At 43.4% G+C, this 15,089-nt stretch overlaps 1 protein-coding gene across 4 annotated transcripts; it reads right to left on the bottom strand.

The window, feature by feature from the left end:
- Window positions 1-254: 254 nt before the first annotated feature.
- Window positions 255-14,992, bottom strand: spats2 (spermatogenesis associated serine rich 2). 4 transcript variants are annotated; one of them, XM_080469374.1, is made up of 14 exons: window positions 14,852-14,984; window positions 11,562-11,583; window positions 11,286-11,473; window positions 10,371-10,450; window positions 8,667-8,775; window positions 8,182-8,231; window positions 7,790-8,012; window positions 7,331-7,510; window positions 6,985-7,120; window positions 3,474-3,532; window positions 2,179-2,288; window positions 1,993-2,095; window positions 1,107-1,252; window positions 255-1,013 (listed from the first exon to the last, which is right to left on the bottom strand). In XM_080469374.1, exons 3-14 carry the CDS (start codon window positions 11,308-11,310, stop codon window positions 762-764), a joined length of 1,473 nt encoding a protein of 490 aa, XP_080325500.1. In that variant the 5' UTR covers window positions 11,311-11,473; window positions 11,562-11,583; window positions 14,852-14,984; the 3' UTR covers window positions 255-761. The 4 variants fall into 4 exon arrangements, with proteins under 4 accessions (XP_080325500.1, XP_080325502.1, XP_080325499.1 ...); XM_080469376.1 differs by having other exon boundaries at window positions 7,331-7,504; window positions 11,286-11,583; window positions 14,852-14,992; XM_080469373.1 differs by having other exon boundaries at window positions 11,286-11,583; window positions 14,852-14,992.
- Window positions 14,993-15,089: the final 97 nt, after the last annotated feature.

The raw sequence follows: 15,089 nt of genomic DNA on the forward strand, positions 1-15,089 counted from the left end.
GGCAACTTCTGCAGCACAGAGCTGTTCTAAATCCAAAGTCCGAGCAGTAATAAGTTCCCTCCAGTTTGTAGCAGCCGTACAAAAAGCTTCTGGTTTACAGTTTGATATGTCTCATTTTCATTTTGCAAAGATTAATGACAGTCTGTAGTGTTGATTGCACGTCGACTCTTCCCATGACAGAAATCCTTGTTTAGGTAAGAACAACTTGTTGCTCTTTCAATGTTTTTTTTTTTTTTTTTTTTTTTTTTTTTTTTTAAACCATGAAGGCAATGAAATGGTTCTGGAGATTTAAAAACATAACAAAACAAGAAAAAGAAAAAAAACCTAACGTTTTTTTACCATCTCAAGTTTGAATCAAGAATCCTGAAGGAAAGCCGCGTTGGAAAAAAATAAAAATAGAACTAAGAGTTTAACTTGATTAGTGCACAAATTGTTGCAGCTCAGGCTGCAAAAACTAACTGCAAAGCAGTGAGAGCTCTCACTGGGGGGGAATAAAGATGAGAGATAGAGAAACGAAGAAAAAGAGAAGAACGATTGTAGAAAACAGTGAGCGCTTTTCAAGTTTGAAGGATGAATGGACTGATGTCGAGAGGCGGCACTACAACTCAACTGATCTGAATACGTAAACTTGTATTCTATTCTTCATTGAAAGGAGTTAGTGGGGGTGGGGGTGAAGGAGAGGGTGGAGGGATGGGAGGAGAGGGGAGGGAGGAGTGCGGGGGTTAGTTGGATGGGTTTGATTGATCAGACGGTTTCTATTGTCAAGGGCAGTGCGTTCGGGGAAGCCTCTGGGGCAGCCCGTTGTGAGCCGGCCGGTCTTGTTGGTGGGAGGACGCGGAGGAATTCGAGGGGCCCCTGGAGCTGTTGGAGTGGTGCGACGCTGAGCCGCCGTCGCCCTGGTGGCGGTGGTTAGTGCGGCCGGCGTTCCTGTCATGGTAGGAGCTGCCGTTATACCGCTGACCGCCCGAGTGGTAACCCTGACCCTGGAAGGTGCGCCGGTTCCCCTGGAAAATCTGACGGGAGAGCGGAGAGCGGAGAGTCGGCCACTGAAGCAAAGAAACCGACGGAGCTGCTTCACCTGGAGCGTCTGAACGCCGCCGGCTCACCTGTTTGTTGGGAGGAGGCCGGTGTTCACTGGACGGGGGCTGCACCTGGGTGGGAGGAGGCGTGTCCTGAAGGCTCGGGCTGGCGACGGAGGACGACGTGGAGCTGCAGCGGGACCGGTTTGAGTAGCCGGTATGTGGGTGGTAAACTGGAGAAGAAGCAATGAGCCAAGTCACACACACACACAGAGCTCCGCCCACCTCAACGACCACGTCACGTCTCAAGACCGCCGGCTTGGTGAACGTCACAGTAAATTTGATGCGTGTGTTCAATGGAATGGGTAAAATAATTAAACGTCAAACACCCCCATGGGGTATTAATTCTCAATTAGCTGACTAAGTGTGGTATAAAGAGGTCAAATGTTTTTTAGATTGTCGTCTTTATGATAGAAGACAATTAAAAAAAAAAGAAGTTGGAAACATACTTTGATATATACTCTTTGCTGACTTCAAGCAACAACCATCTTTACATTATTTCAATTATAATTGAATTACAATACAAAAATTACAATTTCTCAGGAAAATATCTGCACACAACTTCAGACATGTTAAAGAATCCTTGATAGAATTGTACAAATATTCTGTTTTAACAACCCTGTTTTTTTTTTTCTTTTACTGAACATTACATAAGCAGACTGCTTCCAGACACATGATGTGTAACTGTGATTTCTAAAGACGGGGCTGCAGCTCCATCAGTCAGTCTGAAAATAAAACATCAAAAGACAAGAGCAGCCACATTCACTCAGCCCATGATTAGTTTGTTTCCCACTGTGGGCGACATTAAAAATGGAAGCAGTGCTTTATTTCTTTTAGATCATGAAAATGATGCTTTTCTTTGAGGAGAGAAATCGCAGTGAAGCCAAAAAAAAAAAAAAAAAAGATGAAGTACCTGATCCAAACCCTGAAATGCTCGTCTTCAGCGGCTCCAGATCAAACGTGAATCTCACAGCTTTTCCAAGATCTTCGTCGTATTTGCGTTCGCTTACAAAGTGCTGCAGAAAAACAAAACAAAAAGGAAAGTCAACCGAATTCAAAGGCGCGTTTTGACCGCAGCGTGCGGCGCTTTGACGGTTACCTTGATGTCTGCACGCAGTTCAGTCAGCTGCTCCTCCGACATGGACGCCGACTTGTCCGTCAGCCGCCTCAGCTCCTCCGCTTTCTTCTGCCGGGCGTCCAGAATCGACACTGAAACATCAACGGGTTTCAGTGAGGAAGATCAACGGTACACGGTAAAAGATGTGGTGGCTGAACTTCATGTCCACCATCAGCAGACAAGAACAAAAACTCCCCCTCCTCATTAGTTCTGACTGAAAGAAACGACGACTCAGCGTGATTCGCCGTTTGAAATCGAGTTCAGCTGCAGTCGTCAGAATAAGACGGCCGAGCGGGAAAAGAGGGAGAAAGAGAAACATGCAGCTCATTTTCCCTCGATAAGACTAAGCTACGGATGAGATAAGCGAACTGTAAGGAAGCGACTTTAACAATCACATATGTTCTCCCTTTGCGTGCGTGTTTTTCCTAAAGTACGACGGCTTCCTCCAACAGTTAAAACAAAAAGTGGTACAGAAGACGATGAAGGAAGATGTCATTCCCTGTGAACTCAAACTTAAAAATTCACCTGCACAGATTACTTATTTAGAAAAACATCTGCCAGCGGAGGTTTCCGCCCGTTTCTTAAGACGATTGAGACATTTTCAAATCCAAAACGTTTCCTCCGTGTCGCTTCATTCTGTGCTCTGCAGCCCAGCTGAACTTAAACAGTCAAGATCCAGATCATAAGAAAACAACACAATCATGAAACTTCTGATCAGGGGTTTGCTCACTTCAGGTAAACAAGCGATTCAAACATCACTTGCTACAAATGTGATGTAGAAAAGAGGCGCCGAGGCGGGGTGAATTCTGGGGGAACGTGGCTTTTGTAATGTGGAAGAAGCACTGGAGCTCCTTTGCTTTTCCTCTCAATTCACCACACACTTCACACAAAGGCAGCATTGAGTCTCCCTCGACACCTGACACTATTCACTTTTTCCAGACCTGGATCACACAACACTCCACGCCGAGAGGACAGGGGGAAGAGAGAATGGCCGACTTGTGCAAATATGTAGTCCTGCTCTGTCATGTTACACACACACACGCACACACACCAGGGTGGTATGTTGCAGGTATATCTAAACCCCCGGGGCGCCAGCGCAGTTTGGGAGAAACTGGGACTTGCTGTACGACAACAATCTCTTTTACTACCTCCGGAAGTAATTTAGGTCAGATGCTGCAGGCCGTCGTGTCAGGTGATCATATTATGGGAAGAAAAGGCTCCTGGGTGGCGAGTGACCAGCAGGGCTCAGTGCACGCTCTGGAAAACACAGGACTTACTGGATTCAGCTTTCACCTTGTCCATCTCTGACAGGAGAGTCACTTCCCGGTCCATCAAACTATAATAATAAAAAGAAAAACAGAATGAAGAAACAAGTCAATTTTACTGTGTCCGTTCCTAGAGGGGGGGTGGTGGTGGGGGGTGGTGAACCTAAAGCAGGATAACAAAGAAATTATTAAACAAAAGAGGCAGTTTGGTTTAAAAGTCAATGGCAATGCAGGAAAACATGCAAAACAAGACCCAAGTTGAATTTATTTGTATTTACTAAACAAACAAAAAATGAATAAGAGCTCTTAGATATTTGTCCATTAGTAAAGTCACTGCAGAAAAGCACTGAGTCATAAGTGTGTGAAGCATGGGAAAAACCCCAAAACCAAAACAAAACTGAAGCATCTGGAGACAAACGACCAGCTAATCAAGGTTTTTGGGGCAGGACTTCAATAATGGCCTTGTGACCACATCAGAGTCATTCACAAGTTAAAACACACACAAAAGAAATTCTGTAGAATTAAAGTTAATTATAGATATTAACGCCACCTCATAATCAATCTGTTCTACACCCCAAAATGTCCAATTAAGCTGCTGGATCGAGAGTTCGCGTTTGGAAAGTAAAAAAACAGATCGTGCAAAGAAGACTCGTACTTTTTAAAGTTTTATGGCTTGATTGTGTTTATATGTGGACGCTAAAAACCCAAATTCTCCAATCAGTCACAATTATTGCTGCTTTACACACAACAGAAAGACTCATGGAGGGTCACAAAGCCCTCTTGATTTTTAAGAGGTTTAACATTTTTTTATGTCTTAAAAATAGATTAGTCTGCATTTAATTCATTTATGTCAAAAAAACCACCAAGTTTACACATTTAACTTTAAATGTGAAAGCAGTGGGAGAAGTAATGGAGCGTCGGGAAAGATGAATCGGTCAAAAAGTAAAAAAATAAAAAATAAATAAATGAGTGTACCAATAGAGTGAACACAGAATATGGCTTCATAGGAGCAATGGAAAATATTGGATCTGAATTCATCTTTTGGGGTGAAAAAAACAGAACTCATGGTTACAGAGTTTAACCAAGAAACTGTTTCACACTCGTGTGTTATGAGGTTCCTTGAACTTTTTGTAATTGTTCAGGGTGTGTGTGGGGCGTCGTCTGGGTTTACAATAGTAAAAATGTGGATCAGTCAAGAAAAAGGTTAGGAATCGCTGGTCGAGATGATGCATTAAAAAAAAGAAAAAAAGAAAAAGAAATTCAACACAATGGAAGGAACAGCTTATTCCTCACAATTAAATCCAACAAGTAAAACGACCTTATAATTTGGATTCATAGCAAACACTGATGCAGGACAAGTCAGCTTCAGTATCCTCAGTTTGTAGGTTGTGATGAAGTGGTGACCCTCCAATAGGACTTTGCCTTATTCACCCTGACACAGCGGGACCAGCAGCCGGTCACCTCGAGGTTTTTAGTGAATGGATGGGAACTGAATCACAAATGTGATCCGAGCCTATAAATCAAGTTTTAAAAAAAGGTCATATCTTCTTAATTTGATGCAACTAAATGTTTTTGAATAGGAAACATCACATTTTTGGGACACATTCAATTGAGACAACAAAAAAAAAAAAAAAAAAAAAAAGGGTATGACTATGCAGTGGAAAAAAAGATGGATGTATATTTTGACTAAAACCTGCATGACAATCATGTCCACCTCAGCTCCAGCAGGTTATCAGGATTAAGTTTGTCGTCTTTGGTTTGGCATGCGAGTTTGGCGTTTGTCTACATCAACGTGGTTGTTGACAGAGAAGCTCCAGTGAGCCAACACGGCTTCGCCTTGACAAGCTGAGCACACGTCTTCATTAATCTTGTATGATAAGTTCATTTGTTGTGATTAAATCGGCCTTGCAGCAGTCAAACTGCGACTTCTCTACTCGGTTGTCTCCACTGAGTCACACTTCTCAAAAATATTTTTCATACTTCTCAGAAAGACCATGTTCTTAGAAATCAACTATCAATTCGGTAGGTTTTTTTTTTTTTGTCAACGACTTTAATTGGACGACTTCCAGCTGGCAGCTCGAACAAATTAACACCACTAAATAATTCAGTGACGTTTTACGGTTCTTCTTGTTGAGACTTTCACATCTTATTTGCTTGCTTTTTGAAATGCAACAGTCCAGAGAAAGAAATATAAATCCAGGGAGTGACTGACCGACTTTCTCTGTGAAGCGTGTGTTTGAGCCAGTGTTGGTAACTCGATCGTCTCTCAGCCCCGAGCCGCTCTGTGGGGGTTTGGGAGGAAACGCTTCTGCCTTCAGACGAGGCGAGATGACGCGGAGTGAGAGCTGTGGCTCTCTGTCACTCTTACTGTACTGGGCCATGGTGGGAAAAGAGTTTTTATTATTTTTTTTTATTCAGACCGTGTCCGTTAGTGATCACTTTTGATTTGGAGGTTTATTTTGTGGTTGGAAGAGATTTTCTAACGAGGCGACTGCCTCACTCACTCACTCAGGACAGAACGGAGTTGAACCTGGACTTTCTCCGGCAAATCCTTGTAGCATCTGTAAAGTCTGCAACCTTTACAAGCTTCTTTGATAAAATCATTAACATATTTTATTTTCTGATGCATCGACTAAACAAATTTAAACTAATTGTGACATTTCCAGTCAAAACATACAGAGAAACCACCTCCTGTGGTGACCTATGTAAGAAAGAGCAGCCCAACAGTTGCGTATTAATTGTGACACTTTATTATCTAAATGTGTTAAACCATTTATTGGCGCATCTACTTTCTAAGCTGCCTGTAATATTTGTCCCACATAACACCGAGCAGAGGGACAACATGGACGCGGGTCAACGTCTTATTACGCAAAGCTGTTTCACAAGGAAGAACAAAGGTGCATATAATTGAACTTTGGCTCTGATGATGCAGCAAACCTGGAAAAAAAAAATAAAAAATCGACATCATCTTCACTGCTTTGGTAAAGAAGTGACACAAACGTCAACCAAGAAGTTTGCACACGGAGCGAAGGAGGCGCGAGAAGTGATGTGAAGTCAAAACTTTCAGATAATAGGAAGAGGATGTTCCAGCATCTAAATGTTGGAGCTTCTTGAACGAAGCAAGAAACAGTTAAGCAGCTGAGACGAACTACTGATAGAAATAAAATGGATGACAGCTCCCATCTCATTTACATATTACAGTAAAGGAGCGGCGAGCTTCTATCATATATTGTGTTTCTGTGAAAATAAATGTCCTTGTAGTTGATCCAGCCTTCCTGTTCCTGAAGCAAACATCAATACACTTCAAATTCTTGCGCAAGAACTAAGCTTTTTATTTCCGTTGTCGACTTCTCTGATTGAAATGCAGGTTTAGCTCGAGTCCCTTCAAGTTGTTTCTTTGAAAGTGGAATAAAAAAGACACTTTGAGGACGGATACTACCAGGAAATTGTTTCAAGCATGCCCCATCAAGTACCACGTGGCTATATATATATATATATATATATATGTGTAAATGGTACAAACCAGCTCTGGAGCTCGGCGAACGTCTGCTTCATCCTCTTGATGGAGGAGTCCATCTCCTCTTTGACCACCATCCTGTAGCGAGTCAGCGAGGCGGTGCATCTCTGCAGGTCCTTGACTGAGCGGTCAATGTTGGAAGCTGAGGACGAGACATTGAAGGGGCCGTGAGTACCGTCGAGTGTTTTTCTGTAGTGCAGAGATTGTGTAACCAGATGACATGTGATGAAGTGAACACTGAAGACTGGGAAAAGCACCACTTGTTTCACTCGGCCTGCGCTTCACCATTGTGTTTCCTTTCGTGAACTATGGGAAACTACAAATGGGGAACGATGGATAAAAGGTGTCTAACCTATCTTTTTTGCTCCTGATGATCCTTGCTCATCAGTGGAGGACGCGACTGAGGATGTGGAGGGATTGGAGTTGTAGCCCGGCCTGTGTCGGGGCTTGTTGCCTCGGGGAGCTTGGTGATTCCTGCCTGTCTGCTGCAGGGCGGGACTTGGAGCGCTGCCTTGACTTTCTGCTTCTGCTCCTGTGAGAAGATTAATACATTTGCATCAAACATACCTGAGACACTGTCAAGTCTTGACTTCTGAAAGCGACATAACACTACTTTTATGGCATTTTTTTGTGGTTTAAGTATAAAGAACTGATTGCAAAAAAATGTATTTCATGCAGAAAGGTTCAGAATCTTTTTAATTCGTAATATGATCCAAACGAAGATCCCACAGTTCCACTCAGTATCACGTAATGTTGGTAACTTGTTTCCTGCTTGTTGTCCATCACATTTGGGCCAAAGTGCTCTACTCACCGGTATTTTCGGACGCAGCGTGTTCAGAGTCCAGCTCGACCGCATCCAGCGAGGCAGAGTCCAACTGTTCACTAAGCGAGTCGAGGGACTCTCCGTCCATCACCGACCCGTTAGCGTGGAAGCCGTTCATCTCGTCCTTGCCCTCCACGGGCGACGCGGCCTCGGGCGGAGCGGGCTCTGCTGAGGCCTCCGGCTGAGGCTTGGGCTTCTTTTTCTTCTTCGGCTGAAAACAAAGACATCAGTCATGTGGATTTATTGATCTGCACATTGACTGAGGATATAATACAACACAAAGAAGTACATGACGTTTTATTAGCTTCTCAACTAAAGCTTGGCATCTTTATCCAGAGAACAAAGGGGCACATATAAGACATGGGCGTTGCGCTTCTCACCTTCTTTTTTCCAGTCACATTCCACTCTTTGAGGATCTCGGCTGCACTGCCTGAAACGAAAGAGGCCCGGCGATGACGAAGGTGCTCGACAGATATTTACAAGCTCACAATACAGTTTCAAAATCTGAACGCCCTAAGGCGTTGTTTAGACGGTGCTGGATAAGGAACAAAGCGAAGGGACAACCCTCTCGTTCTATAATTAAACCTGAAAAAATGAAAGGCATGCAAGTGACGTACAAACCCTGAATGCAGAGCAGGACTTAAGTAATGACAAAGCTGGTGAAGGTCAAGGACAATAAAAACTAAATGTTGTGTAAGGTTTGCCCAGGCAAGTCTAATGCAGTGGAGCAATTAGATGCGTTTTGACATATGACAGCATTTGTGGAGGAAAGAAAACAAGAGTTGGAAATCTGGTTCATCTTGAATTTTCTGACCAAATTATTACGTGGAAAGATATTCATTTAAAAAAAATTATTACTAACTACCTTCTAAGAAAGCCTGGACAGCTTTATCCACACAGTTCTCGAAATGCTGCAACACCAAAACAATCTCGTTGTTGCTTTTGTTGGGGACGACGGCTCTGACGGCGCTGATCTGTGGAGGGAAATGAAAACCGCAAATCACACAATGTTGACTGGAGATTAATATTTAATGGAGGTCGTTTCCACCTTTCAAAAACATTTGTAGCAGATGAGTAAGAAGACGGGGCAAATCAAACAAATGCTGCTGCCCTTCCTTTAACCCTTTAAGTCCTGAGACGGCGTGCGAGTGTCGCTGTCTAAGAACCGGGGCGACGCTCTGCGAGTTTCACCAAGCATGATGTGTTTTATCAGTCACACGTCTCTCAGAGAGCCTCCTTATGCACACGGATGTTTTTAATGCCGTTTCTTTAATGTCCAGTTGGTCTTTAGTCTACACGCGAACTGTGTTACTCGACAAAGGTTTTTAGGTTTTGGGGTTTGTCAGACTTTGCAACATCGTAGGGAGATCAGCTAAAACAGTTTTCGCATAGTTAAACACATCAAGGTACATTTATTTATCGACTACTTGTCTCAGACGTCCTCTTGATGTTTCTCTGGTGAGACATTATAATGAGCTAAGATGGAATTGTTCTCCAACACACACCATTAGGAGGTGGTTGAGGTGGAGAACTGGCAGGGCGATCATGTAACAAACGGGTATTAAAGGAAGGCAAGAAAACTTCTGCATGATAAAGACATTACTGCTATGACAAAGAGCTGCTGCCCTAACCGGCCAACAGCTGGAAAGAGGTTTGGCTCCCGACGGTGTTTAGTTGCATTAGTTCAGCTTCGTGTGGACAAGATTGTTTCTCTCTAAACGGAGCAATTTGAAGGAGGAATTGGACATGAACTGGTTTTAATGATAAGATTTACTGGTTTAAATATTCCACAACACATCGCTGCATGTTGGGAATAATACACTGCATTACACGTGAAGTTACTGCAAACACACTGCACTTCTGATGCCTGTCAAGTTCTGTTTTTAACGCAGCACAGTCGATCAAACTTTGGCCATGTGTGCGAGTGCTGCCATTTGAATCCTGACGTTCAAACACCCGAAAAGCACATCTCTCTACGGTGTTATATCAGACAATTTTGTTCACATTGATGTTCAAAAGGTCATTCTGAACACAAAGCAAGCTGAACAGTCGTGTGGTTGAATCGGAGAGACAACACTGCTTAAGGCGGAGATTCCACCAGCTCGTTTGGTGTTTAAATACCAGCGTTCCTGCACAAAGAGACCACACCAGCGCAGCATGTGCATCAGTTTATTTGACGAGCGCCAAACCTGAGCAGAACCTTCATTCTAACCAAACCTGGCAAGCGCCAACACACCCTAAAACTTATGCGTAAAACACACCTGGATGCCAAGAATTGCAAACATTGCTCCAGGTCCTAATGGGTTAAAGCAATCTGCCAAAGCTAAACCTCACATGGCCCGCCAAGTCATTGTGTTTTTGTTAGGCATGAACAGCTATGTAATAAGTATGTAATGACACTATATGTCAAGTGTTTGAGGAAATGTTATGTTGTCATCGCTTTAATGGCTTCTCATTAAAATAAAAACAAAAACGTGTGCAAGTCAATTTGAACTCTAAGCAAATCAAGGGAGTTTCATTTTCTCTAAACTCACTCTCTGCTCCGTTAAGTGTGAAAACCTCTGCTTACCTTCTCCTTCATCCTCTCGGCCGTTCCACCCTGGGACATGACCATTTTGGAGCGAGTGTCAAACACAACCCCGGACGTATCTGAACAACGGCAGAGACAGAAAATCCACTTCAGGCTTTGTATGGCATTTGCAAATCACTGTTGGACATTATTTGCAAAACAAAACATCTTCACTGAGATTTCCTGGAACCAAAAAAAAAAAAGAGATTCCTTGTTTGTTTCCTTTACGAAGCTCAATCTGGGAAAAGTGAGCTAAGGGAAAAAATAAAACAAAAGCAGGTAAGACTACTTAAAAAAAGCAGCTTCGTGCATGAGCGCACACGATGTGCAAATGCAAATGCCAGCTTCAGTGAACTGTGGAGGAGGACGGATGTGTTATTTAGGCACAAACGCACAGTGGTGGAAAAAAAGAAAAGAAGCAAAACCTCATCTGTGCCTCAATCGTCCGCAATCTGCAACTGATTTAAAACGACAAACAACCAGCGATGGCCTGCAGCAAGATCTTCTCAAAAGAACAACTCTTCTTATCAGGGGCAGAGCAAAACTAGCCCAGTCAGGAAACAGCTGAGTCAGCACTAAAATGGGAAAAAGAAACTTAAAAAAAAAAAGGAAAAAAAAAAAAAAGAGGCTGAGGTCATTTCTTGTTGAAATGATAAACAAAACAAGTAAGAGTAAAGTCCAAAGGTAATCGATGGATATTTAAAGACAAGACAAGGAAAGACGAGAAAAACTGCTGAGGCTTGTAAAAAGTTTTGTTTTTCCCCGTGCATGAAAGTAGGTTAATGTCACCGTGAACACTCACTGGTGAAGAGTTGGAAGATACTCACGTATCTGTCAGTTAAATAATCTCCAACCATAAACAACCTGTAATCGGAGCACATCCATAAAGATAGAGACTATAGACGGGATATTTACCCTTTTGGCTGTTTTTCTTTGCCATGTTGTCACGCAAACGAGTGCAAGACGCCGCCTGTTGTGTACTTCCTTTGTCCTATACGGCCACACACTCCTGTGAATACACTCGAGCTGGGATTGAGCCGAAGGCTCCGAGTGAGGCGATGTTCAGTTCGAGTTGTGGGATAAGACGCCAACGAGGCTCACGGCTGGCAGAAGGGTCGGAGGAACAAAGTTCAGATCCAGACCTCCAGCATGCAGGCAAAGATTCAGGCTTTCCCCCGTTTCCCCACATACACACGCGAGAGGCAATCCAAACCTGGGGGGAGAAGCAGAAACTTTTCTTAGGAAATGCAGCGAGTGAAAATGAGTCTTACAGCAAAACTATGCACACAAACCAAACTTCCATTTCTGTAACATCTGTGAACAAAGAGTGGATCCAAATCAAATGAAATGCATTTCCTCCGGTTATAAAATATGAATGAAAAACAGATTTCAGTGAATTGTCGTCCGTCTGGCAGGGGATTGTCAAAATGTGCAGTTCATATTGTCTTTGGCAGAACCGCCGCACTATTTTTAGTTTGGAGGAAGAAGTTAGCGTGGCCATGGGGTGACATCTTCAAGAGAGTAATTCCTCTTTCTCGGCGCACTGTGCAGAAGTGGTGGGTGAAAACGGTACGTGGGAACCACTGAACGTTCGCCCTTTCTGCGCGGTCCGATGGCCGCGAACAGGCAAATAAAATGTCACATGCATGATCAAAAAAATTAAAATAAAAAAATCTTCTCATGTTTTCAAATTGTTACTTGCTGGTTTTTGACCTTTGAACATGGTAATAACTTATTTTAGTTGCTGGATATAAAATAAAAAAACAAGCTGCATGAGAGGAAATTCAGGAGACCACACGAATAAGCTTGTTCAGCTTTAGATTAAAAAAACCACAAAAAAAAACAAAAGAAGCTGACTGTCTTTAAAATACAAAACAGTTTATTTTTCGTCCTTTACAAAGTGAAATGCTGCTCTCTAAAACATTGCTGGAAATAATACCATCATCGAGCTGGATAATCACTGAACACACAGTCGTCTTCTGTCTGTTGTAATCAAGTTATGTCCACGCTTACAAACACACACAAAAAAACCCCTCTTGAACCAGCTGTTTAGAATCAGATTCATGAGCCAGCTGTTCCTCTAAACTTTCTGTTTCTTTCCAGTACCTCTTCTCTAGAAAGGGAAACCTAAAAGGCTGAACAAACACACACCCTCAGGATCAGGACTTGGCACGGCAGCAGTCCCGGTGTGACCACACCTCCACAGACGTCAAACTCGCATCAGCACAGTCACAAGTGACACAGCGGCCGCCGCTCATGCAAACACTCAGATACAATCTGTTTATTAAGAGGGATCGGTGTTCGAAGTCTTGAAGAGGAAACCAGGTTTTCTCATGCCGAGTTACGCCACACACAAGAATTAAAAATGGCTGAGCACCAAAAGTGGTACTCACTCAGCAATCCCACAATGCAGGAGTACTTTGTTGTGAATTAAATAATGTATTTAAGGTAGTAGGAAAATCCCCAGGAGCAGTCAAGCACTGAAAGTTTGTGTTTGACTAGACTGTGATAATGCAAACTGCTTCATAATTAACATTTATATCAATTACAGGTAAAGTTGCGGATTATTTTCACTAATTATTGTTTAGTTGTTTGGAGTTTTAATGTCAGGAAATCTTTCATCCTCACTTCATGCCATCGTTTGTTTGGGATGCAGCCTAAAGTGTCATTGAGCTCAAACCAAATGTTACTTTATCTGTCGTGTTTTCAGTTTTTAATAAGTGGTTTGTCCTTAAACATATTGAAAAACAAGATTAAGAAGTTAAAGATGGCTTACTTGCAAATCTGTGCCGCCTGTCAAATTATAAAATAGAAAACATACCAAAATAAACATTTAACACATTATTAATCACGGTCATTGGCCGTTTTAATCCTGAAAGTGCATCGGCATTACTAAACCACGACAGGCATTTAGTGGTAAACTGAACTTTGCTTCCCATTGTCTCACGTCGACATTAACGGGGCAGCGCAACTTGACTGCAGGTCAAACAAACAGTCCTGTTGGCTGATGAGAATAAATCGTCATAAATGTCATATCAGGGCAGATCTTGTGCTGCCCTGATATGACATTTATGATTGATTGATCAACTTGTGGTTTTAAATAATCAGCCATGGGAAATGAACACATTAACAATAACTGCAATATGCTGCAGAGCGTGGCACTGCATGACCAGAGTCTCCCTGTGAATGTGTGGGTTTTCTCTTATGGCAACAAAAAAAAAAAAAAAGACACTTGATGTTAATTGGAGACTTGGAATTGTCTGGAGGTGTGAATGTATGCCTTTGCCCTGTGATGGACTGGTGAGCTGTCCTGGGTGTAACCTGCTCTTGCCCATAGTTCACTGGAAAATGCAATACAACAGATCATGGGTATAGTTCTATGTGGTCTGTGCCAGCCTACAGACTTTCACTAAAAGACCAGAACGATTCAGCCATCCGGTTCAGTCTTATCCACCAGTTCACAACCAAAAGAAGTTCATCAGCTTATTCCTTTTGGGTTAACACAAGTAACAATTTCTAGCACCATAAAAGACTCGTTTTATATAGATGGCTTGAGATTTTCTGCAATCATACAGCCAATCCTCCAACAGGTCACGTGAGAATTGTTTAAGTTCAGACTGAGACCATTTAAGTTTACACCGTCAAACCACGTCATATCTCATCAGAAGAGCCTTTCCTGTGTCAGGAGTGTAAACATCTGCATTAATAGGAAGACATGTTAACGAGAGATCCCTGACATCTCACTGCAGCTGAGCATCTCTCAGTACAATCCCCATTCGAAGTGCTGCAGGAGCTTTATTTAGCCCACACATTTGGAGTAAAACACTTGCGAAGACAGAAGAAGGTAGAAAAGCCCATTAATTTATGCAGATCTTTTGTTAAATCAGCCTGCCTGGCTGCTGAACGTCCAGCTTCGTGTTGCAATGTTAGCTCAAATAAGCCTGCAGCGAACATCACCGCTTATGAAAGCCTGGCCCCGTTTCCCCCACCCCCCCTACGTAAGCTCACTTTATATTTGCACATATTTCCTACAAACTTCCATCTGACTGCAGCACAAAAACAAGCTTCGATGATCCGATCTCCGGAGGATGGGTTCTCCGGAGGATCAGAGCTCCGTCTGGGAGAAAGAAGCAGCAGCCGCGGCTCAGTCCGGAGGTTTCCGCTAGCCTGCTAACATTACCTAACGACACACGGTGACACCGATCACAGTCACCCATCGGGAATTTAACGTTGATGTTACGACTAAACCACACAATGAGACACGGAGCCACGACGCCCGGCCGGGTCCCCGCCTGTGTGCGGCGGGCTGCGTGCCTCCGGAGCTCCGTGCGGGGATTGAGCGCAGCGCGAGCTAACTGTTAGCGCAGCTAGCGGGCTGCTGCGGGGCTTTTCGTCACAGACCATCCCGACGAAACACCCCCGGTAGAACGGCTCACAGCGAGTCCGCCCGGGCCGCAGCCCGAACCACCTCCAACACGCACCTGGAGCCGTTCAGCAGACCGAGCAGAGGCTTCTGGAAGCGGGTTGGAGCAGCTCCACGGAACGTCGGTCGTCTTCAACGCCGAGAACAAGTCTGCTGCTCCGCTGCTGCTGTGGGCACTATTTTCCTCCAGCAGCGGACTGCCGCAGGTTGCCACGTTGGGTTCTGACAACCCCCTTTTAACAGCACGCATTAGATACTTAGAAAAAGAAACAGGTGGTACATTTCATTTCAATTCT

The sequence above is a fragment of the Lipophrys pholis genome (genome assembly GCF_963383615.2).
Source record: "Lipophrys pholis genome assembly, chromosome: 8".
Taxonomy (NCBI): domain Eukaryota; kingdom Metazoa; phylum Chordata; class Actinopteri; order Blenniiformes; family Blenniidae; genus Lipophrys; species Lipophrys pholis.

What these genes read in the sequence shown, in the direction of transcription:
- spats2 (XM_080469373.1), bottom strand. Translation starts at nt 11,310, where the DNA reads ATGGCAAAGAAAAACAGCCAAAAGG. An exon ending in ATGTGACTGGAAAAAAGAAG is followed by an intron (nt 8,013 to 8,181) that starts GTGAGAAGCGCA and finishes CTTTGTTTTCAG; the next exon opens with CCGAAGAAGAAAAAGAAGCC. An exon ending in GGCCTCCTCCCAACAAACAG is followed by an intron (nt 1,014 to 1,106) that starts GTGAGCCGGCGG and finishes CTCTCCCGTCAG; the next exon opens with ATTTTCCAGGGGAACCGGCG.